The sequence below is a fragment of the Taudactylus pleione genome, unplaced genomic scaffold (assembly GCF_031769625.1).
Source record: "Taudactylus pleione unplaced genomic scaffold, aTauple2 ptg000016l, whole genome shotgun sequence".
In the NCBI taxonomy this organism is placed as follows: Eukaryota; Metazoa; Chordata; class Amphibia; order Anura; family Myobatrachidae; genus Taudactylus; species Taudactylus pleione.
Window position 1 is genome coordinate 43,606,290 of NW_028284418.1, and position 25,835 is coordinate 43,632,124.

Sequence of the window (25,835 nt, forward strand, 5' to 3'; positions counted from 1 at the left end):
CAGGTGTAACTACCATAGGTGTAAGGGGTGCAGCTGCAGGTGTATCTACCATACGTGTAAGGGGTGCAGCTGCAGGTGTAACTACCATAGGTGTAAGGGGTGCAGCTGCAGGTGTATCTACCATAGGTGTAAGGGGTGCAGCTGCAGGTGTAACTACCATAGGTGTAAGGGGTGCAGCTGCAGGTGTAACTACCATAGGTGTAAGGGGTGCAGCTGCAGATGTATCTACCATAGGTGTAAGGGGTGCAGCTGCAGGTGTAACTACCATAGGTGTAAGGGGTGCAGCTGCCGGTGTAATTACCATAGGTGTAAGGGGTGCAGCTGCAGGTATAACTACCATAGGTGTAAGGGATGCAGCTGCCAGTGTAATTACCATAGGTGTAAGGGGTGCAGCTGCAGGTGTAACTACCATAGGTGTAAGGGGTGCAGCTGCAGGTGTAACTACCATAGGTGTAAGGGGTGCAGCTGCAGGTGTATCTACCATAGGTGTAAGGGGTACAGCTGCAGGTGTAACTACCATAGGTGTAAGGGGTGCAGCTGCAGGTGTAACTACCATAGGTGTAAGGGGTGCAGCTGCAGGTGTATCTACCATAGGTGTAAGGGGTACAGCTGCAGGTGTAACTACCATAGGTGTAAGGGGTGCAGCTGCAGGTGTAACTACCATAGGTGTAAGGGGTGCAGCTGCAGGTGTAACTACCATAGGTGTAAGGGGTGCAGCTGCAGGTGTAACTACCATAGGTGTAAGGGGTGCAGCTGCAGGTGTATCTACCATAGGTGTAAGGGGTGCAGCTTTAGGTGTAACTACCATAGGTGTAAGGGGTGCAGCTGCCGGTGTAATTACCATAGGTGTAAGGGGTGCAGCTGCAGGTGTAACTACCATAGGCTGCTCTTAACTATCTCTTTACACTGCACTTCTCTTACTATGGCGGTGCCCTGGGGCAGCTTAGCTGGGCCAGTTTGGGGGGGTCCTGCGCTCTGGATTTGAACCCTAGTATGTTAGGGACCTACCCTAAAGAGGTTACCTGGATATGGTGGGTAGGCCCATAACCTTGGCCATGATTATACTAAAAACCTCTATTGATTGCAAAATTTTATTGCATTTATATATTATCAATAATTTGGAGTTGTGCACCTGAGATTTATCTGTTTCTGTGCCTGCAATTAGTCTCATCAGGTAGCAACTCCCATTATACATATATTCAGGGTGTGCAGTCCAGGAATCTTTGCCGTAGCTACCATAGGTGCAAGGGGTGCAGCTGCGGGTGTAACTACCATAGGTGCAAGGGGTGCAGCTGCAGGTGTAACTACCATAGGTGTAAGGGGTGCAGCTGCAGGTGTAACTACCATAGGTGCAAGGGGTGCAGCTGCGGGTGTAACTACCATAGGTGCAAGGGGTGCAGCTGTGGGTGTAACTACCATAGGTGTAAGGGGTACAGCTGCTATGGGGCCCAGAGCTGAGGGAACCCATCTTCCTTATCAAAGTTACATGTGTTATATACATTTTTCACCATTGGGGCCCTTACAAACTTTTGCTATGGGGCCTTCAAATACCTAGTTACGCCCCTGATGATGCCATTTTAAAGAATGAGACTATGAACACAAAGGGAAATGTATTTGATTAATTTGCAAAGATGCAGTGGTGGTTATGAAAGAATCCAACATCAAAAAGCACGACAGGAGGACAGATAACTGAATGTTTAAGGAACACATGGCCACCCATCTTTCCTCTATGAAATTGGCATTACAAGACAGAGACTCAGACCAGCAGGTGGCGAGGCTTTTTAAAGCTGCTGACCATCAACTATCTAGTCTACGCTAGAAGATTATTGATCACGTACCCCAGCTCACTTTAGGGGGAGATCAAGCTAAAAAAACTTCTTCGCTTTGAATCTAAGTAAGACCGAAGGCTGTCAATTTAAGCCTAAGGGACATTAAACCACGAGTGTTTTGAGTGTTGCCAGTTTAATAAAGTGTTGGATATTGCCCCTTTAAGTTTAGCTGGTCTTATGCAGCCAATGAATGTTTCATGGGGAGTGGTCTAAGAGTATTTAATGGAGTTATGTATGAAAATCTGCCTCTTTGTTACAGTTTTTTTCCAGGACAGAGAAGTACACTTTGTCACTTAAATCTCCTGTATAAATCTCCTTTTGCTTTTATCTTTCTCCTGTTCTCTTCCCTCCTGCTATTCTTTTGTTCTCTTCCCATATACATTAATTCTATTCCCTTATTCTTTCATACTTACCTTGTATTCTTTCCCACTGTGACTCCTTCCTTGTCTCTATCTCTTGCCCTTCATAATGTCCCCCCTATCGCTCCTCTGTTTCCAATGCCCGCAGGTGTTGCCGGGCTATATATAAATATATATATATATATATATATATATAGTGCAGGCTCCTGTGCTGCTGCACCAGCATACCCCCCACCCCCTCCCGAGCAGGCTTATCGCGGTCTGGGCCTGAGGCTGCGCTTGCGTAATAGGGCAGGGCCGCAGCTATGACCGCGGCTGACGGCCCCTGCCCCTTTAGCTTTTAGTACGGAGGCGGACGATCCTGCCTCTACATGGGGTGCCCGGAAGCGGTGGCCGCGACCTTGCCGTCAGGCGGAGCGCGGCAAGGCATGTTGCCGCTGACTCCGCTTCTGAGTGGTTTGCCAGCGGCGGGCAGCGGTGTCTGCCCCGCTAGTCGGCCCGGTGAACGGTCGGGTTGCATGCCCACGATTGGGGCCGCGAAAGGGGCGTGGCTTTGCCCCTAGTGCGGCTGCCATTTTTATATTGGAGGGCTGCTGCTGTCTACTCTAGGCTTGGCAGGCAGCCCTCCCAGGTATCAGAGATTCCCTATTAGTGCCCCAGTTTATAAGGGGCCATCCAAATTTGGATCCCTTCAGTGTCACAAATTAAATAACTAGCACTACAGTCCCTGTTGAGCTTTTAAAATTGTCAGCCAGTAGTTAGAGATGGAAGACAGTAATGAATATAGTTGTGAACAGACTAGGTGATCTGGAAAACATGCACTGTTAGGGGTGCACTGAGATAGAGCGTCTATAGGATTGATTATTAATACTGAATAATACACTATCCAGTACATAAGGAGTCCAATCTGTACATCTATGTCCAGGACAGTACCCGGTTTAATTTTCTGCCCTCCCCCAGATTCCCCAACCTGCTCAAATAATCTGTAATGGAGCCCACATATGAGAAAAAAGATTCAGCTCAGTCAGGATGGCTCGACTTCTGCATATATTTGCTTACTGTGTCTGCTTGTCCTGTATAGGCCACAATGATTTCATTCCGTACATTCGTATGATGTCGGTCATAGCTGTTTTAAGTGCTGATTATGCTCTTTTACTGGTAAATGTACAAATCAAGCATTTGTAAACCCCTCTGTAGAGATTCTGCATTTTCCACTGAGCCCTGTTCCTTTACAACAAGGGCTGTTAGGATTGTCCAAAGGGGAAAGCAGACAGCCCTCCCCTCCTCCCCTCTTTTATAGCGAAGAGGTCGCGTACGGGTCCAGTTATAGCGGTGGGGCTCTCCACTACCGCAGCAGCGGCAAGTGCATCAGCTGCTGTGGGTACTCGGGTCCAGGGTGCCAACTCCCCTGCTGTTACACCAGCAGTTATGTAGTCTCCCATGTATAGTGCTAGGCAGTCCTGGCTCCGCCAATCCAGGGTGCTATACTGTTCTGTGCTAGTGGGGTATGGCAAGCCTGCAGGGGAATACTAGAGTGAAGAGAAACCCAGCACAGTGGCAGTTTTTATGCTGGGCATTGAGATCCCATTGCGGGAATAGAATGCTTAGTGATGCACTAGATGACAGTAAGTGGTAGCTGTTTTGGCACTGCTTTATTTATGTATAGCACATAGGATCTAATTTTTATCTACTTTGAATCATTGTTATCAGTCAATAGAGGAGATTGTATGATATATTCTGAGCACTTAACTAAAATTTACAGAATACATGTGCTAGAGTGAGATCCCACAGGGTGCACAGCTTAGTACTGCAATTACTGCCCCAAGCAGCTATCACTGGAGGGGAAGCTCCATTCTCAGCTATGCTCCTACTTCGCAAATATACATTGCACCTATATTAATGTGAGTACTACTAATTATGTTCTGTCTACCACCATTATTTCAGGTCTCCTAAAATATCCGTAACTTATTTAGGGTATAGTGCAAACTAACCAAGCTAAAACAGGCGGCCGTCATACTAGGTAGCGCCCCATGCATTCCGGAACTCTGTCCATTTCATGCTCCTCTGTACCCACCTTTGCCACTCCCCTGGTTTGTTACACCCACGCCGGATGGATCTGTGGCACACCCCCCCACCCACCCTCTGACCCAGCTGCTGCTATTGCTGCCCTCCATACGCTGTCATCTCGGGCCAGCGTTTTTTGACCCCTTTGCTAGCATCTCAGTCTTCCGCGCCTGGGTCATCAATTGATCAGTCATCAGCAGTTGCTGCTTCCCCATTGCCTCCTCATGTTCAGATGCAGCTGGGCCCATTTGTTGGCCAGTGCTTATTGCGCCGGGGGGTTGGGGCTTGGGTGTCGGGTGAGGCGACCTATTGCTCCTATCATAATTAGAAGGCAGGTTTTTTCATTATATTTGCGGGGTGCTACCCTGAAACCCGCCCTTCAGCTATATCCCCATAGGGAAGTGGCTGAGTACTCCTGCAGTAGCACTCAGCTCCAATTTCACTGACGCTGCTGTTGCGATTGCTTTTTGGCTTAACGGTCTGTGGTGCGCTTCACTTTGGCCGTTCACATGGGTTGCATAGGGCCTCACTAAGAACATGCTGTTGCTTTAGCTGTGCCCCATTCTGGTTGCTTTAGAACTCTAGGGGGACCGCTTGGATAACGTGAGTATGATTTTTGCGACAACCTAGGCGCATTGCATGCGCTTCACCTCAGAGTTCATCCTCTCTTCCGGTTGTTCGTTTGCTAGAATTAATTGTTCTGGTTGCCTTCTGCTTAATGTCCATTATGTTGCCAGTCATGTGCCTGGTATACAGTTTGGGATTGCGTATACCCTGTTGCAGTTCAAGTATTTAGCCCCTCAGGCCGTTTTGGCCGGTGACCCGTGTCCTCCTTATGTTTGGCAGTTCAGCATGCCGGCATTTTAGGAATTAGCTTTGAAGGCCATTGCCACAGGACTTTGCGCTGTTAGTAGGTGAGTTGGCTGGAATGGGAGCGTTTCTCTGTTTTTCGGTGGCTCAGGCACGTAAGAGCTTGCAGAGTCATGCTGACATTTATTTGGGATCTGTATTTGCAAGGGCGCTTGCTCACTGTAGTACGGCTTAATTTGGCAGGCGTGTCTATTTTCTCTGCGTTGTATGACGGCCCGGCCCTTTCAGGTCCTTCATAATTTTGGGGGCCTGCAGGGGTTGGTCCAGGTCGACCCCTAAGGCGATTGACTGCAGGTGTTCCATTGATATGTCCATGTTGACTGCTTTCCTTGCTGGCCGCAGTCCCTTCAGTTTGTTTTATTTTTCAGCTTTGTATGCTTGCTGTTTCAATTAGGTTTTTGCCATGACGCTTCATGTAGTGTTTTTCTGGGTCTGCAAATTAGTTGCCCCCTTTAAAAGGGCTGACCCACCACTCACTATTGGGGACTTAGGCCCTGATTCAGAGCCGCTCGTAAGCGGCCGCTCGTTCGTTATGAGCGATGTTCGCACATCTGCGCATGCGTATGGATTTTAATACGCATGCGCGAACCAGTCAGTGCGGCCGAAAATCGTTTCTTCGCTAAATAGCGAATGCCTGCTATTTTGAGTGACAGGAGGAGGCGTATGTGGGTGGTAACAGGGGAAGGTGCTTGAAAACGGGGAGTGGAAATCAGAACGCAGGCGTGCTTAAAGGTCAAAACGGGCGTTTTATGGGTGTGCATAATTAATACAGGAGCTTCATTAACCACGTCACTTGGCTGATTTATAGTCAGAACTGCTCGCAAGATTGTGGTAGGAAAAACCAACCACAAGAATAGCGAGCAGTTCATACGCTGTTCGATGTACTCGATTAATCTATTAAATAGCGGACATGACGTATGGTGCGAGCGGCCAGGGGGCGTATTTTTCAAAATTACGACCGCAAGTTTTGAATAGCCACCCCTTTTTAATGAACGAGCGAGCGCAAATAGCGTCCAGCTCTGAATCAGGGCCTTAATTTATATGCCTGGAAGCAATGCTAGACCTTATACAGCGCACCAGTGTGGACCAGGCTGGTACAAGGCGCTGACTTCACTTCAACCATATCCCATTCCTGCAGTATGTCCGGTGGTGCTGGCTCGCACTTTTGAGCAGATGCATGTCGATGGGATGGGACATGGTTGATACACAAGGAGGTATCCCCGGTTACGAAATAACAGTTTTTGTTATGTTGTTGCAGCGTTGTTTTGGTTTTTCAGAGCTCAAGCCGGGCAAGTTCGGTACTCACTCATTTGGAATAAGTGCTGCTTCATCTGCGGCTTCTGCTGGCTTATCCGACGGGGATATCCAATCCCTTGGTTGGTGGCGTTCTGCTGCGTTCCGACATTATATTTGTCCGGGTTTAGCTATTTTTGCTCCAACGTAGCTCACCGGAGGCCTAACCACTCGCCAACCTACTACGGGAGTCTATGAGGAATTTTTCATTTTCCCCAGGGGGCCCAATTGGCTTCTGAATTATATGATATGGCGTGATGGTTAGTTTACTCCGGGAGCTTTTCGTTTTTTGCCTCAAGTCTGGTTAGCTGCGTTGTTCCCCTCCCCCTTCCCCTGTCTTTGTTACGTTTCCATGTCTTGTCGGTATGGTGTGTCTGTGGTTCGACTGCTTTGTTTTTGTTTTTTCTTTCTGTAATCTAAGGTGCTGCATCTGTCCTGGAATAACCATACCCACTTAGGTTATGCTATGTGTACATATGAACGCCATTCAAAGCTGTGTTATAATTATGTTTGAAATAATACTGACAGAGTGGCATTTGGTTTAAATTAGGGATGAGCAGGTTCGGATTTCTGAAATCCGAACCCTCCCGAGCCCCCCGATCCGAGTCGTATCCGAGTCAGGCTCGACTTTTCCCGCCTGACTCGGATCTGAAATCGAGGCAAAACGTCATCATTCCGCATTCCGGATCTCGCGGGTTTTGGATTCTATAAAAGGTCCCTGCGTCGGCGCCATTTCTCACTCCGGTTGTGGACAGTGAAGAGGGAGGGTGGGAGCTAGGGCTGGCTGGGCTGTGTTGTGCTGCTGTTTGTCCATAGGGGCTGTGTCCACTCAGTCCATAGGGGCTGACTGGGCTGTGTTTTGCTGCTGTTGTCCATAGGGGCTGGCTGGGCTGTGTTGTGCTGCTGTCATAGGGGCTGGCTGGGCCTGTGTTGTGCAGTCAGTTGTCCATAGGGGCTGTGTCCACTCCGAAGTCTATAGGGGCTGGTTGGACTGTGTTGTGCAGTGTTCCATAAAGGCTGTAGTCCTAGAGGGGTGCTGTAGTGTTGTCCAGGGGGTGACATGTGCATCAGGGGTGCTCCCCCAAAGTACACTCCAAAAAAAAATTTTTTTTCTTCTGTGTTTGTGAATTGTGTGCGCAGTAGCCGCACGTGCATCAACAAAGTAGCGTCAAGCGTGCGCCTGTGTCATAAATCAAGGGCCGGCTGGCTTGACCATTAAAGGGTGCTGTAACCCCCAAAGTGCACTCCAAAAAAAAAAAAAAATGGTTTTTTTTGTGTTTGTGAATTGTGTGCGCAGTAGCTGCACGTGCATCAACAAAGTAACGCCAAGTGTGCGTCTGTGTCACAAGTAAAGGGCCAGCTGGCTTGACCATTAAAGGGTGCTGTAACCCCCAAAGTGCACTCCAAACAAAATAAAAAATTATTTTCTGTGTTTGTGAATTGTCTGCACTGTGGCTGCACGTGCATCAACAAAGTAGCGCCAAGCATGCGCCTGTGTCCCATAAGTAAAGTGCCGGCTTTTATTGTCCGTTAAAGGGTGCTGTAACCCCCAAAGTGCACTCCAAAAAATATATATATTTTTTTGTGTTTGTGAATTGTGTGCACAGTAGCCGCACGTGCATCAACAAAGTAGCGCCAAGCGTATGCCTGTGTCATAAGTAAAGGGACAGCTGGCTTGACCGTTAAAGGGTGTTGTTACCCCCAAAGTGCATTCCAAACAAAATAAATATTTTTTTGTGTTTGTGAAGTGTGTGCACTGTGGCCGCACGTGCATCAACAAAGTAGCGCCAAGTGTACGCCTGTGTCATAAGTAAAGGGCTGGCTGGCATGACCGTTAAAGGGTGCTGTAACCCCCAAAGTGCACTCCAAACAAAATAAAATATTATTTTCTGTGTTTGTGAATTGTGTGCACTGTGGCCGCACGTGCATCAACAAAGTAGCGCCAAGCGTGCGCCTGTGTCATAAGTAAAGGGCCGGCTGGCTTGACCGTTAAAGAGTGCTGTAACCCCCAAAGTGCACTCCAAAAAAAATAAAAAAATGTTTTTTTTTGTTTGTGAATTTTGTGCGCAGTAGCTGCACGTGCATCAACAAAGTAACGCCAAGTGTGCGTCTGTGTCATAAGTAAAGGGCCGGCTGCCTTGACCGTTAAAGGGTGCAATAACCCCCAAAGTGCACTCCAAACAAAATAAAAAATTATTTTCTGTGTTTGTGAATTGTGTGCATTGTGGCTGCACGTGCATCAACAAAGTAGCGCCAAGCATGCGCCTGTGTCCCATAAGTAAAGGGCTGGCTTTTATTGTCCGTTAAAGGGTGCTGTAACCCCCAAAGTGCACTCCAAAAAATATATTTTTTTTTTCGTGTTTGTGAATTGTGTGCACAGTAGCCGCACGTGCATCAACAAAGTAGCGCCAAGCGTACGCCTGTGTCATAAGTAAAGGGCCGGCTGGCTTGACCGTTAAAGGGTGCTGTTACCCCCAAAGTGCATTCAAAACAAAATAAAAAATGATTTTCCGTGTTTGTGAATTGTGTGCACAGTAGCTGCACGTGCATCAACAAAGTAGCGCCAAGCGTACGCCTGTGTCATAAGTAAAGGGCCGGCTGGCTTGACTGTTAAAGGGTGCTATTTTCCGTGTTTGTGAATTGTGTGCACTGTTGCAGCAGGTGCATCAACAAAGTAGCGGAGGTAGCTCTTTCCACCATTTGCACGCCCTCTGCAAGTGCTGAAAGGAGCACCCACAGTCCACTTGCTGATATGCAAGTTGAAGATGTCACTGTTGAAGTACAACAAAATGAGGATACTGGTGTAGCTGGCGCCGAGGAGGAAGTTGGCGAGGAGGATTCTGATGGTGATGTGGTTTGTTTAAATCAGGCTCCGGGGGAGACAGTTGTTGTCCGTGGGATGAAAAAGCCCATCACGGTCATGCCTGGGCAGAAGACCAAACATTCCACCTCTTTGGTCTGGCAATATTTCTATCCAAATCAGGACAAAAACTGTCTTGCCATATGTACTATATGTAAAGCTTACCCCACTTAGACTCTCCTGGGGATTTTTGATATCTGACAACGCCACCAATATTGTGCAGGCATTACATCTGTGCAAATTCCAGCACATCCCATGTTTTCCTCACACAATAAATTTGGTGGTGCAGAATTTTCTGAAAAGCGACAGGGGCGTGCAGGGGACGCTTTGGGTGGCCCGAAAAATTTCTGCCCACTTTCGCCATTCAGTGACTGCGTGCCACAGACTGGAGCACCAGCAAACACTCTTGAATCTGCCCCGCCATCACCTGAAGCAAGAGGTTGTGACGTGGTGGAACTCAACCCTCTATATGCTTCAGAGGATGGAGGAGCAGCAAAAGGCCATTCAAGCCTATACATCCACCTATGACATAGGCAAAGGAGGGGGTATGCACCTGGCTCAAGCACAGTGGAGAATGATTTCCATGTTGTGCAAGGTTCTCCAACCCTTTGAAATTGCCACACATGAAGTCAGTTCAGACACTGCCAGCTTGAGTCAGGTCATTCCCCTCATCAGGCTTTTGCAGAAGCAGCTGGAGAAAGTGAAGGAGGAGCTAAGATGGAGCGATTTCGCTCGGCACGTGGGACTTGTGGATGAAGCCCTTAATTCGCTTTGCCAGGATTCCAGGGTGGTCAATCTGTTGATATCAGACCATTACATTTTGGCCACCGTGCTCGATCCTAGGTTCAAGGCCTATGTGGTGTCTCTCTTTCTGGCTGACACAAGCCTGCATTGTGCTGCTGTCATAGGGGCTGGCTGGGCCTGTGTTGTGCAGTCAGTTGTCCATAGGGGCTGTGTCCACTCCGAAGTCTATAGGGGCTGGCTGGACTGTGTTGTGCAGTGTTCCATAAAGGCTGTAGTCCTAGAGGGGTGCTGTAGTGTTGTCCAGGGGGTGATATGTGCATCAGGGGTGCTCCCCCAAAGTGCACTCCAAAAAAATTTTTTATTTTTCTTCTGTGTTTGTGAATTGTGTGCGCAGTAGCCGCACGTGCATCAACAAAGTAGCGCCAAGCGTGCGCCTGTGTCATAAATCAAGGGCCGGCTGGCTTGACCATTAAAGGGTGCTGTAACCCCCAAAGTGCACTCCAAACAAAATAAAAAATTATTTTCCGTGTTTGTGAATGGTGTGCACTGTTGCCGCACGTGCATCAACAAAGTAGCGCCAAGCGTACGCCTGTGTCATAAGTAAAGGGCTGGCTGGCTTGACCGTTAAAGGGTGCTGTAACCCCCAAAGTGCACTCCAAAGCAAATAAAAAATTATTTTCTGTGTTTGTGAAGTGTGTGCACTGTGGCCGTACGTGCATCAACAAAGTAGCGCCAAGTGTACGCCTGTGTCATAAGTAAAGGGCTTGCTGGCTTGACCATTAAAGGGTGAGGTAACCCCCAAAGTGCACTCCAAAAAAAATAAAAAATTATTTTCTGTGTTTGTGAATTGTGTGCACTGTGGCCGCACGTGCATCAACAAAGTAGCGTCAAGCCTGTGTCATAAGTAAAGGGCCGGCTGGCTTGACCGTTTAAGAGTGGTGTAACCCCCAAAGTGCACTCCAACAAAAATGCCAAGCGTGCGTCTGTCTTTTAAAGGATGGTGTAACCCCCAAAGTACACTCCAACAAAAATAAAACATTTTTTTCTGTGTTTGTGAATTGTCTGCACTGTACGTGCATCCTCAAAGCAGCAGCGCCAAGTGTGCATCTGTCTGTTAAAGGGTGGTGTAACCCCCAAAGTGCACTCCAACAAAAATAAAACATTTTCTTCTGTGTTTGTGAATTGTCTGCACTGTACGTGCATCCTCAAAGCAGCAGCGCCAAGCATCCGTCTGTCTGTTAAAGGGTGGTGTAACCCTCAAAGTGTGTGCCACAAAAAATAAAAAATTCTTTTTTTTCTGTCTTTGTGAATTGTGTGCACTGTAGCTGCACGTGCATCAACAAAGGAGCAGCGCCAAGCGTGCGCCTGTGTCCCATAAGTAAAGAGCCGGCTGGCTCATTTCTTAAAGGGTGATGTAACCCACAAAGTGCACTAGTCTCCAACAGAAATAAAAAAATATTTTCTGTGTTTGTGTGTGCCTTAGACGCACATATATATCAATATAACATAAATGGAGGACCAAACTTTCTCCGATAAAAATAAAATAGGGAAAGATCAAGAACCACTTCCTCCTAGTGCTGAAGCTGCTGCCACTAGTCATGACATAGACGATAACATGCCATCAATGTTGTCTGCCAAGGCCAATGCCCAATGTCATAGTAGAGGGCATATACAATCCCAAATGACAAAGTTCATGAAAATGACCTTAAAAAAAACATTTAAATCATCTGAGGAGAAAAGTAAACTTGCCAATATGCCATTTAAGAAACGGAGTGGCAGGAACGGCTAAGGTCTTTCCCTATGTTCATGACTAGCGGTTCAGCTTCACATGCCGATGGAAGCCCTCATCCCGCTAAAAAAATCAAATGAGTTAAGCTGGCAAAAGCACAGAGAAGAACTGTGCGTTCTAAGAAGATATCACAAATCCCCAAGGAGAGTCCAAGTGTAGTGGCGGTTGCGATGCCTGACCTTCCCAGCACTGGACGGGAAGAGGAGGCTCTTTCCACCATTTGCACGCCCTCTGCAAGTGCTGAAAGAAGCACCCACAGTCCACTTGCTGATATGCAAATTGAAGATGTCACTGTTGAAGTACAACAAAATGAGGATACTGGTGTAGTTGGCGCCAAGGAGGAAGTTGGCGAGGAGGATTCTGATGGTGATGTGGTTTGTTTAAATCAGGCTCCGGGGGAGACAGTTGTTGTCCGTGGGATGAAAAAGCCCATCACGGTCATGCCTGGGCAGAAGACCAAACATTCCACCTCTTTGGTCTGGCAATATTTCTATCCAAATCAGGACAAAAACTGTCTTGCCATATGTACTATATGTAAAGCTTACCCCACTTAGACTCTCCTGGGGATTTGTGATATCTGACAACGCCACCAATATTGTGCGGGCATTACATCTGTGCAAATTCCAGCACGTCCCATGTTTTGCTCACACAATAAATTTGGTGGTGCAGAATTTTCTGAAAAGCGACAGGAGCGTGCAGGGTGGCCCAAAAAATTTCTGACCACTTTCGCCATTCAGCGACTGCGTGCCATAGACTGGAGCGCCAGCAAACACTCTTGAATCTGCCCCGCCATCACCTGAAGCAAGAGGTTGTGACATGGTGGAACTCAACCCTCTATATGCTTCAGAGGATGGAGGAGCAGCAAAAGGCCATTCAAGCCTATACATCCACCTATGACATAGGCAAAGGAGGGGGTATGCCACTGGCTCAAGCACAGTGGAGAATGATTTCCGTGTTGTGCAAGGTTCTCCAGCCCTTTGAAATTGCCACACATGAAGTCAGTTCAGACACTGCCAGCTTGAGTCAGGTCATTCCCTCAATCAGGCTTTTGCAGAAGCAGCTGGAGAAAGTGAAGGAGGAGCTAAGATGGAGTGATTTCGCTCGGCACGTGGGACTTGTGGATGAAGCCCTTAATTCGCTTTGCCAGGATTCTAGGGTGGTCAATCTGTTGATATCAGACCATTACATTTTGTCCACCGTGCTCGATCCTAGGTTTAAGGCCTATGTGGTGTCTCTCTTTCCAGCTGACACAAGCCCGCAGAGGTGCAAAGACCTGCTGGTGAAAACACTGTCAGCTGAAGCGGAACGTGACACGTCAACAGCTCCTACTTCATTTTCTCCCGCAACTGGTGCTGCCAGGAAAAAACTTAGGTATCCTAAGCAACCCGCTGGCAGTGATGCAGGGCAGGCAGGACCAAGTTTGGACATCTGGTCCGGACTGAAGGACCTGGCAACAATTTCTGACATGTCTACTGTCACTGCATATGATACTGTCACCATTGACAGAATGGTGGAGGAATATATCGGTGACAGCTTCCAAGTAGGCATGTCAGACAGTCTGTACCTGTACTGGCAGGAAAAAAAAGGCAATTTGGAGGCCCCTGTACAAACTGGCTCTATTTTACCTGAGTTGCCCCCTCTCCAGTGTGTACTCTGAAAGAGTGTTTAGTGCAGCCGGGAACCTTGTCAGCGAAAGGCGTAGGAGGTTGCTTCCACAAAATGTGGAGAAGATGATGTTCATAGAAATGAATTATCAACTCTTCCAGGGAGACCAGCCTCCAGAACATACAGAGGGACCTGTGGTGGTGGATTCCAGCGGGGATGAATTAATACTCTGTGAGGATGAGGATGTACACAACACTGAAGAGGGTGAGGAATCGGTGGATGAGGAGGATGAGGACATCTTGCCTCCGTAGAGCCAGTTTGTGCAGGGACAGATTAATTGCCAGCTTGTATTGTGGGGGCCCAAACAAACCAATCATTTCAGCCACAGTCATGTGGCAGACCCTGGTGCTGAAATGATTGGTTTGTTAAAGTGTGCCTGTCCTGTTTATACAACATAGGGTGGCTGGGAGGGCCCAAGGACAATTCCATCTTGCACCTCTTTTTTTTCTTTGCATTATGTACTGTTTGGGGCCTAGTTTTTCAAACTGCCATCCTGTCTGCCACTGCAGTGTCACTCCTAGATGGGCCACGTGTTTGTGCCGCCCACTCGTGTCGCTTAGCATAGTCATCCAGCTACCTCGGTGCAACCTTTTGGAAATAAAAACACTATTGTGAGGTTTGAGGTTTTCAGAATAGACTGGAAATGAGTGGAAATTAAGGTTATTTAGGTTAATAATAGCATAGGAGCAGAAAAACCCACAAATTCTGTGATTTTAGCTGTTTTATGCTTTTTTTTCCAAAAAAATACACATCCAAAACACAAAACCCAGAACCCAAAACACGGAAGGGTGGTTTTGGCAAAACCAATCCAGATCCAAAACACGAAGAAAGATCCCTAGTTTGAATAACTATTTATTGTAATAGTTTTAATGAATGATAATATATAGATATTCAGGATACTACCATATATTTCAGAAAAATATTGGAAACACCGGTTTTGTGCCGAGACACTAGTTTAATTACATGTTTTCTTACCTATATAACACTTTAATTTCTTTTAATATTTCACGGACTGTATAATTTCTATACATATTTTCAAGACTAATCAAAGTTATAATTAATTCTGTGCATCAATTGCAGACAATTTTTCCTGTCTACCCATCATTGGGAATGATTTAAGTCAGCAAACTGCATTGTATTTGTGCTCTATTGTCATTAGATCCATTTGATAGATAACAGATGCCCTGCTTTCCTGCCAGTTGTGTGTTCTTTCATTGTCCGCAGGAGTGTGTGGAGGAATGTTGGTTCTGGTGCAGTTGGAGGTGGCTAGGAGGAAGGTAAAATACTGTAGTGGTGAGATACATGTTGGAGAATGATGGTGGTATAGTGGAGAATGGTGGTGGTATAGTGGAGCTTGTGTTTTTTACATTTTGCTATGCATACTTGTTTCATGTGGACGGCATGCATTTTAGTCCTGCAGGATTGCCTGATTTTTTGCTGATTAAGGGGGTCTTGTTACAGGGTTGAGTTATGGTGGCGGCGCATCGGTTTAGGCCTCGCTTGGTGGGAAAGAACGACACTTGGAGTTAGTTTATGTTAATAAGTAGGCTTAGTGGGTGCGCTCTCATTGAAGTGGAGTAAGGCGACAGCCAATTGTCCTGGACGGGAAATAGCTATACCACCTGGACCGGTGGTTGAAGTTAAAGGAGAGTTGATCACCAATGCTTGGCTTGTGTGTGTGTGTGTTTGTATGGAGCCGTTTGGTTGTTATTGTTCTGTGCGTTCTTTTGTGCTGTCACCATTATTAGTATTAACTTATAGTCTAAAAAATGTAATGACTTGTCAAAAATAAATTTGACAAAATATTTAAATGCCAACACTGTTGCCTGTGTTTTTATTTTAGAAGATAAGTTACATTGTATTTAAGAAGGTATTATATGGTAACACAATAATACACGTTAGTGAGTTTAGTAAGACCGAAGGCTGTCAATTTAAGCCTAAGGTACATTAAACCACGAGTGTTTTGAGTGTTGCCAGTTTAATAACGTGTTGGATATTGCCCCTTGAAGTTTAGCTGGTCTTATGAAGCCAATGAATGTTTCATGGGGAGTTGTCTAAGAGTATTTAATGGAGTGATGTATGCAAATCTGCCTCTTTGTTACAGTTTTTTCCCACCTTCCCTCCCTGTTTTTGTTTTTCGTTTGTTGAATGTATGATGGTTGCTTTGTTGGTTGCGAAAAAGAATGACACTGGGAGTTACATTATGTTAATAATTAGGCTTAGTGGGTGCGCTCTCATTAAAGTGGAGTAAGGCGACAGCCAATTGTCCTGGACGGAAATAGCTATACCACCTGGACCGGTGGTTGAAGGTAAAAGAGAGTTGATCACCAATGCTTGGCTTGTGTGTGTCTTTGTTTGAGCTGTTTGGTTGGGTGGAAAAGAACAACACTTGGAGTTAGTTTATGTTAATAGGTAGGCTTAGTGGGTGCGCTCTCATTGAAGTGGAGTAAGGCGACAGCCAATTGTCCTGGACGGGAAATGGCTATACCACCTGGACCGGTGGTTGAAGTTAAAGGAGAGTTGGTCACCAATGTTTGGCTTGTCTGTGTGTTTGTATGGAGCCGTTTGGTTGTTATTGTTCTGTGCGTTCTTTTGTGCCGTCACCATTATTAGTATTAACTTATAGTCTAAAAATGTAATGACTTGTCAAAAATAAATTTGACAAAATATTTAAATGCCAACACTGTTGTCTGTGTCTTATAGAAGATAAGTTACATTGTATTTAAGAAGGTATTATATGGTAACACGATAATACACGTTAGTGAGTTTAATGGCTTTCCTTATTACATACTGTACACCCTAAGGGATTAAGTGATAAAGCTGCGTGGTCAGCCTGTTTATAATGTGACTCTTTGTATTCCTTCATACTATGGATTGAAATACCCTGCAGGTATTTCAACCCAGGGGAAGACCCCTTCCATCTAATTACAGTTTCATTAGTAGTTGTGAAAGCAGTGCTGTATGTTTGTCTTATATGAATTAGTTAATTTCTGAGCAACATATGTTAGTAAGGGATCACAGGAGATACTGTACCTGATCTGCATAGCTGCTTCTGACTTACCTGTATAAGTAGTTTTGAATTATGCATATTTCTTTGAATATTCCCATGTACAATGTAGGGACCAGCACCTTGTAATATATAGTGCACTGCACTTTTTTGTATTTTATATTTTAATAAATGTATTTTTTACTACATGTATGTTTTACTTGTTTATGCCTTCTCCCATCTAGCCGGCGTGCTGGGATGTATCTATTTGGTTGCTATCGGGCTCAGTCGCTGGGCGTCCTTAGTTACACAATCCCTTTCGATAGCTATGCGCTGTTTGAGGATGTGACGTACTCGCACGGAGGTGGGAGGACGGACACGGCACCCTCATTTCCAAGGGAACTGGATATATCCCCTTCAATTTCTGCATCCTGACATCATCAGCCAGTGTCCAATGTCATTCCCTACCATCCACGTGGGCACAGAGGGGGAATATAACCTTGTGGCGAGCGTAGCAAGCCATCGAGCTCGAAGCGTGGTGAGCGTAGCATGCCTGCGATGGGCCAACTTTCTTTTTTTGGTGGACTGTGTGGGCAGGAAACTGCACTTTCGCCCTCAGTCCATGTCACTTCCAGGTATGGCTACTGAAGGGGAAGTATACCTTTCCCATTGGTTAGAGTATCTTATTTAAGGTAAGCACTTTCACTTTTTTTGTTATTCACACCAAGATGAAAAGGCCTGAAACGCCGGCTTAATAAACACTTGTTGGCTGATTTGAAAAGTCCGGAGGAGTGCCATATGGGAGTTGCATTGTGTATATATATATATATATATATATATATATATATATTTATATATATATATATATAGAAAGGAAAATAGGTAGGACAAGCACCAATAATTAATGTACCCCTTTACTTTCAAACAGTTAAAAAAACTTCAACAACTGCCCACTAGCCTATCAAATATAGGAGTCAGCTCTCTGTTAATAAGTAGTTAGTAATGGTAAGTTTACTAACATCAAAGATAGTTGTACATGGATATTAATTATAGAGCGACCGGCTAGTTGATTGTAACTATAAATTGTGTGAATGAAAACCACATAAAAACATATATATGTATATAATGAATAAAAAGATAAAGTGACAGTGCAAAAATTTGCAAATAATACACAAGTGTGGTTTAACCTCTTCCCTTGATGAAGTCTTGAACTGACGAAACGCGTTGGAGCCTGCTGTTGCTACACCTGCCACATGAACTATTAAGCTGCTACCTCAGATAAGCTGCTTTACCTATTTATATAGCTCATTTTTTTTGTACCTAATCCCGAATCCCCGTTTTGTATGTTTTATGAATTGTCTTGTCTTTTAAACAGATATTGTTTTTTATATACTGAGTTAGTTTTATATGTACTATCTCCTTACACTTGATGGTATGTATTTATACCTATATAGGAAATACCCAATATACGTATCCAAAAAAGAAAAAAACATATCCAAAAAAATTATAAATGTAAGACATAGAAAATAGTGAAAGACTGGTCATCAAGATCGATTCAAATGACATTTAAGATAAATGAATAGCATTTCATGTATATAATAGATGGCATTTCAAATATTATAAGTAGCAGTTTAGATACTGTCGCTCGTTGAGTCCGCTGGGAACAACGGTATTCAATCAGTCAATCCAAAAACATTCTTTTTGGAAAAGTAATCTATTGTGATCACCACCATGTCTATGAGGGGGGATACAGTCAATGGGCATACAGCAGAAATCCTTAATTGTATGTTTGTATAGCGCAAAGTGTCTAGCAATGGGTGGGGTATTTGAATCAACTGTTGCCATGGCTTTTTTAATAGAGGAGCGATGTACTGCAATACATTCTTTTAGCGACCGTATGGTCTTACCTACATAGAGTAGGTTGCACGGACATCTGATAAAATAAACGACAATATGGCTGTCACAATCCAAATGATGATGTATGTCATATTTAACGCCATTCTTTGGATCAGTAAAACAATCACAGAGACAGAGGAATTGACAATTGACACACCGATGACACTTATATACTCAATTTTTCGCTTGAATCCAGGTCTTTATAGGCCCAATGTCCGATTTAGCAATCACATCTCTCTAATTGCTGCTCATCTTATAACAAAACAAAGGACTTTCTTGACAAAAAGGACCAACAGATTCATCAGTTTGTACAATGTGCCAATGACGTAATACGGTATCCTACTGTTTTACCACAGGCTTTACAAACTATGGGCAAAAGATTTGTATCAAGAGGCTACCCTGAACGGGAAATTGATGACGCTATTGCCAAATTTATGTCCATCAATCGTGCAGATGCACTATGCACTAAAGAGAGAACTAATGTTACAGATCAGATGATCTTTTCTTCTACATACTCTATTGCACAGGTTCTCAAACTCAGTCCTCAGGACCCCAAACAGTGCATGTTTTCCATGTCTCCACACTGAATCAAGTGAAATAATTAGCTCCACCTGTGGACCTTTTAAAATGTTTCAGTGAGTAATGATTACACCTGTGCACCTGCTGGGTGACCTGCAAAATGTGACCTGTGTGGGGTCCTGAGGACCGAGTTTGAGAACCACTGCTCTATTGCATCAAAACACATACGTAATACCGTATTACGTCATTGGCACGTTGTACAAACTGGCTAATCTGTTGGTCCTTTTTGTCAAGAAAGTCCTTTGTTTTGTTATAAGAGGAGCAGCAATTTGAGAGATGTGATTGCTAAATCGGACATTGGGCCTATAAAGACCAGAAGCTGGTTACAAGTGAAAAATGGAGTATATAAGTGTCATGGGTGTGTCAATTATCAATTCCTCTGCCTCTGCCTCTGCCTCTGAATTTTTTACTAATCCGAAGAATGGCGTTAAATATGACATACATCATTTGGATTGTGACAGCCGTTTTGTCGTTTATCTTATCAGATGTCCGTGCAACCTCTTCTATGTAGGTAAGACCATACGGTCGCTAAATGAACGTATTGCACTACATCGCTCCTCTATTAAAAAAGCCATGGTAACAGTTGATTCAAATACCCCACCCGTTGCTAGACACTTTGCGCTATACAAACATACAATTAATGATTTCTGCTGTATGCCCATTGACTGCATCCCTCTCATTAGACTTGGTGGTGATCACAATAGATTACTTCTGCAAACAGTTTGTTTTTGGATTGAGCGATTGAATACAGATGTTCCCAGCGGACTCAACGAGCGACAGTATCTAAACTGCTACTTATAATATTTGAAATGCCATCTATTATATACATGAAATGCCATTCATTTATCTTAAATGTCATTTATGAATCGATCTTGATGACCAGTCTTTCAATTTTTTTGGATGTTTTTTTCTTTTTTGGATATGTATATTGGGTATTCTCACATAATGTTTATATTTTTATATTATTAATTGTGTGTTGAATTTTTTTGTTAAGGGAGCACTTTCTGTAGCTGCATCCATCTGTGTTAAACCCGATATGTACTTCCTGCTTTTGGAGTTTGTTTATGCTCCTTGTGCCCGGCGACTGTGTTGCCTGGTTACTGGGACACTAACTCCGACAATTCCGGCTCCTGTTACCACAGCAACGTGACGTATGTGCATCGGCTTGCCGGATGGTGATGTGACACCATTTCCGGTTTTGTAAAGCCGGGTCCCATTTGCTGATGATGTCCTGATGCAGGTGAGTGTAACGTGTCTACTGGATGTAGCTAGAAATAAGGTTGTCCTAGTTTTCCTCACTAAGGGCCTGATTTAGAGCTGAACGCTCTGACCAGAGCGCTCGCTCTGAATCAGGGCCCTCCTCCATGAAAATGGAGCGTCCTCCTGGACGCTCGCATAGCTGTGGGTGACCACCCACAGCTATAGCGAACGTCCATGATGATGGTCGCAATGGTCTTGACTATCGCGACCATCTGACTTGCGAGGGAGACCCTGCGGTAGGGTCTCCCTGCCACAAGCCCTGGAGTGATTTTGGCTCTATCAGAGCCAAAATCACTCCCACTGACATCACTAGTGATGTCAGTGGGGCCGGCCTCAGACGGTAGGCGTTCCCATGGGAACGCCTCCGTCTGGCAGCCACGCCCCCGGCACGCCCACCAAAGGGGGCGTGCTGTCAATCAACATCGACAGCACGCCCCCTTTGGTGCGAGACCTGGAGCGATGGTGAGCCCGTCGCTCGCCGGGTCTCGCGCATGCGCACGACGGAGCTCCCTCCGTCGTGCGCATTCGCAGTGGGGAACATCGACCCGCTTGCGAGCGTACTGCCGTTCGCGAGCAGGTCTGAATGACCCCCTAAGTCCATGAGGAAGGTGTGGTGATAAGCACCAAAACAGCTGTCGGACGGACCAAGGATTGTAGCCATTGAGGATGACATGTATACCTTTTTGACCACTCTGACAGTTACGATGAGTATTTCTATGGATGATGTGGATTATGTCATTATGCCTCTTTGGACACTTGTCATCACATGCTGATCACATGCTGATTATGCACTTTATGCACCAATATTGAATATCTCTTTTGATATAAATTCGTATTTTATGCATTATTTTGGATGTGCTGGCTCCTCTTTTGCTTGTATCTACACATTTATGTGCCATGCACTCCTGGTATTATGTACTTTAGTGTGTGTGGCTAGCTCTCTTCTATATATATATATATACAGTATATATATATATATATAAATCGATAGATAGATAGACAGACAGACACACACACACACACACTGCTCCTATTCATATATTCTGCAGTGCCTTACAGATAATTTTTGTCCATTCACTTCAGACTCTGTGCCAGTGGAGCTTAAAGTCTATGGCCCTCATTCAGAGCCGTACGCTCTGAGCAGAGCGCACGCTCTGAATGAGGGCCGGGCTCCATGAAAATGGAGCGTCCTCCTGGACGCTCGTATAGCTGTGGGTCACCACCCACAGGCTATACGAGCGTGCATTGTGATGGCCGCGATGGTCGTGACCATCGCGACCATCAAAATTGCGAGCCGGAGCCTGCGGTTGAGGTTTTCAACCGCAAGCTCCGGAGTGATTTTGGCTCTATCAGAGCCAAAATCACTCCCACTGACATCACTAGTGATGTCAGTGGGCCGGCTTTTGACGGGAGGCGTTCCCATGGGAACGCCCCCGTCCGGGAGGCACGCCCCCGGCACGCCCACCAAAGGGGGCGTGCTGTCAATCAACATTGACAGCACACCCCCTTTGATCGGACACAACGAGCGAAGGACTTTCCTTCGCTCGTCGCGTCTGGCGCATGCGCACGACGGAGCTCCCTCCGTCGTGCGCATGCTCAGTCCATAACATCGACCCACTTGCGAGTGGACAGCCGCTCGCGAGTGGGTCTGAATCAGGCCCTATATTCCCTACTAGGGATGGTCATCGACCATTGATGATTACAAAGCATCGATGGTGTTGCCATTGATGGCGGAGATCCAATGGTTCCCCGCCATTGATGGCACAGAGCCCTGTGATGTTTTTTCCCCTAGATTGCACCGGGACACAAAGCATAGTTCCGCCACCAACACTACCCGCGAAGACTCTCCACAAAATCTGATTGGGATGCTGCCCAATAGAGCAGGGATGACTAATAGATTAGGGCTGACCATCAGTGGGCTAAACCATTGATGGTTTCATACTGATGGTTGCATACTAACAATGTTACCATCGATGGTGATCCCTATTCTCTACCACATGTACACACACACTAGTGTTAATTTTTGTCAGAAGCCAATTAACCTTCAAGTACCCAGTGGAAGGGATGACCATCGACCAACGATGGTTAACTACTGATGGTTGATGATTTTGCAATTGATGGCAGAGATCCAATGGTTCTCTGCTATCAATGACAGACTAGGACCCAATAGTTCCCCCTCTCTCCCACGTCGGCATGGAGCTTAGCCCCGCCCACTGACAACCTGCTAAGCTTCAACCCCTAATTTGATTAGCCCGTGGACCGCCATGCACCCCAGCAGTGGTGGCCATCGAGTGGTGCAAACCATCGATGGTTGACCACCATATTGCCACTGGATGGAGAAATTGCACCGTCAGAGAGGTAAGATTGCGCAGGACTTCCATGGCAAGTGCTAATTTGAAAAATATAAGCAATCTTTATTATTGCGATGTGTCAACACTGAATGTGATTTAGCGGTGACAAATAGTAGTGATTAATAAACACACCCCATAAAGCCGACACTGTGGGGAACACTCTTTTCTATTCATGATAAATTTTATTTTACAAGGAAAAAACACTACTACTAAAAGAACATATCAGTTGGATACACTATACAACTGATAAAAGAGAGCAGTAGCTACAGTAGCATTCACTTGTGAAGAAATTGCAATCTGTGTGTTGAAACATCTACATATATACTTCAATATGCAGAGCTGTAACTAGACTTTTTGGTGCCCTGTGCCAAAGAGAGCATTGCCTCCCCCCCCCAATTTTTTAATAGGGTCATGAGATTCTGCACCTGAAAAAGGGCCAGGTCTCATGGGGAAGGGCCAGGGTAAGAGATAGGAGAGGCCAAGAGATGCTGAGGATAAAAGAAGAGGAAGCTACAAGTGAGAATGATAAGAAACAGGAAAATTGACAGGCCCAAATAGCGCCCCCTGCCCTGCGGTGACCTGTGCCATGGCACTAGTCGCACTACCCTAGTTACGGCCCTGTCTATATGTTGTAAGATCTAATTAAATGTTTTACATTGTAAAATCACAATTAAGCTGCAAAAAACAAAATACTAGCAAAAGTGAGGTGTTTGTCACTCATTCAACAGTAGATTATTCATAAAATGAACAAATTCATTACTTACCCTTCAATGTTTCGCCCTCTTTTAACATTGCAGGAGGATGTTGAAAGCAGGCTGCATCGCACACACCCAGAAAGACACTAGCAGCAAATACAGCAGCCAGAATATACTTCTATATGTTGCACAAATACAAAAAGTGACATTTTATGTTACCGCACCAAAATATTTTATGATTAAAAACAAAAAGTTGTTTAGATTTGTGCTTAACATTTGTATCAGTAAGAGCAATAGGTTAATAATCAATTAAGCAGTAAATCTAAGATTTATGTATCATTATTCACAAAAGATACATGTAATATTCAAATTTTAATACCTGTTATTGTGTCTCTGAATTTGATTTTTTTTTCCACATATGTATCAATGTGGAGCTGGTTTAAATGAAAATGCGATAACCTATACGTTTTGCAATTATTTCCAGTATTGTTTGTATTTTTATCACATTTTTTTATTGCCTCTGCTTTAGGCAAATGCCACAACAATGTGATTACTGCGCATGAGCTATGCTTGACAGTATTGGTATAGTTAAAGTGTCCAGTACTCCCTGTATGTATGTATATATATATTATATATTTATATATATATATATATATATATATATATATATATATATATATATATATTGAAAAATGTAATTGAGCAAGCTGAATCACTCAAACAGGAAGAGCAGAGCACACAACAGAACAGCAGACAAAATAGAAGCAAACTGACCCAGTGATAAGACTGGGCCTGGTGAGAATCTGTGACTCTAATCACGCTGACTGTTGTGGGGGACCAGAGGTGACTTCCCAAAAAAGACCACATACTATAAGCCTATTGGAAAGGGCAATACGGTACGCATAATATATATATGTAGTGCGTGACCGTGAACCTGTTAAACGTGATTACACTATTTGGCGCTTGTTTCCACCTTTTATTTTTTCAAGAAATACTGAGGACCATACAGCAAAGTTCTCATCTGGGAAACTATGAGCAGCCACCGCTTGAATTGGGAATATAGTGTTGGAAAGTGCAATCGTCTATACAGAGCTAATATCTCTGGGATCATATAACCTAATTTGTGGATAGCGCTGTGATCAGTACCTTCACTCTATTAAATAAATAAATATATATATATATATATATATATATATATATCAGGTCCCGGCACTCTATGCCAACTATACAGTACTTTTCCCAGGTGCCATCTTAGGGGGCCGGCACCCTCAATATTTAGAAAAGCAAAGAGGCAGCACTCTGGGTCTGTGAAAACAGTGAACATTAGTGTCATTTATTAAGTCGACATTTCAGGGAACGTGTCCCCTTCCTCAGGACATCAATGGTGTCCTGAGGAAAGGGATGCATTCCCCTAAACGTCGACTCAATAAATGACCCTGTTGTAGGGTTCACTGTTTTCTCAGCCCCTAGTGCCGCCTCTTTGCTTTTATATATACAAAAAGCAGGGCACTCACCAGTCCTAATGCAGCTTAAACATGCATTTTATTAATCCATAAAGTGTCTCAGTACAACAAATAAAGCCGACGTTTCGGACCTTAATCGTGGCACAACAATCTCAGTCCAAGAGCTCCATTTCCATATTTCTCCTTCAGATCATGACAATAATTACAGAATCCATGAGGCAAAAAAAAGTCAGAAGTAAGATTTTGATACATATGAAAAATAATACAATGCAATTAATTTCTATGGTTCTGGAACTGTTCTGCGCTATTACTAATGCAGACAAATAACACAACAAAGATTTGGAAATAATGCAATAAAAATGCGATAACACATACAATACATCTGCAAAAAAAAATCAAAATGTGATTAAAACACAAAAAAAATTAAACAGTATTTTATGGCAAAAAAGCTTTGTTACAAAAGCCCCTTAAAATGTAAATAAGCACAGATTATTGTGATGGAAAGTTACATGTGGAGTTCATGTTTTCTGATATATTGTAAAATGCTAACGTGTAAGTACCATTAATATTTGGAACATACCATCTTAAGCTGGTATCTCAGTATCTGAAACAGACTATAATGAGAATTTCTTTGAGCTATTTATATTTGGCTGTATTATGGATTCAGCAATAGTACTTCCGGGTATATTGTATATACTTTTTTCTTATGAAAATACTTTTAGCAGGACATGTCTGTAAATACAGAATGGGTGTGTTGCTGAATTTTTAAGTGTTTGTTTCCTGTGATTCATCCGTATTAAATGCAGAAATAAATTCCTGCTCCACTATAGTTAATCTTTTAGTAACAAAAATAAACAGAATGACTGCTAAAGTGCTAGCAAACATAGATTAGCATTAGCAAAATTAATTTAGTGTCTTTGCATTTGTGATCCATCACTCAGTATGCAGATTTATTTGGTGATTGAGAACAAGTACAAGTACGGCTTGTTTATCATCCTCCTTATGTGACGTATCCAACGGAGCACAAGAGGTGACTGCACACTATAGGAGCCCATCAATTTTGTTTTGAAAACTGAAAGTTTCTTTAAGGCTGAAAAGAAATATACAGCATTATAATCAAAGCTCAAACTGT

At 44.4% G+C, this 25,835-nt stretch overlaps 1 protein-coding gene across 1 annotated transcript in view; it reads right to left on the minus strand.

Annotated features, from left to right (window-relative positions):
- LOC148541985 (beta-microseminoprotein A1-like) overlaps nucleotides 1-25,298 on the minus strand; it is a 40,163-nt gene extending 14,865 nt beyond the window's left edge. Inside the window, exons 1-2 of the mRNA XM_088476727.1 lie at nucleotides 25,284-25,298; nucleotides 23,310-23,418 (exon numbers count right to left, since the gene is read on the minus strand). Of these exons, the coding sequence (XP_088332853.1) occupies nucleotides 23,310-23,418; nucleotides 25,284-25,286 (112 nt within the window). The 5' untranslated portion in view covers nucleotides 25,287-25,298. The remainder of the gene's footprint in view (nucleotides 1-23,309; nucleotides 23,419-25,283) is intronic.
- Nucleotides 25,299-25,835: the final 537 nt, after the last annotated feature.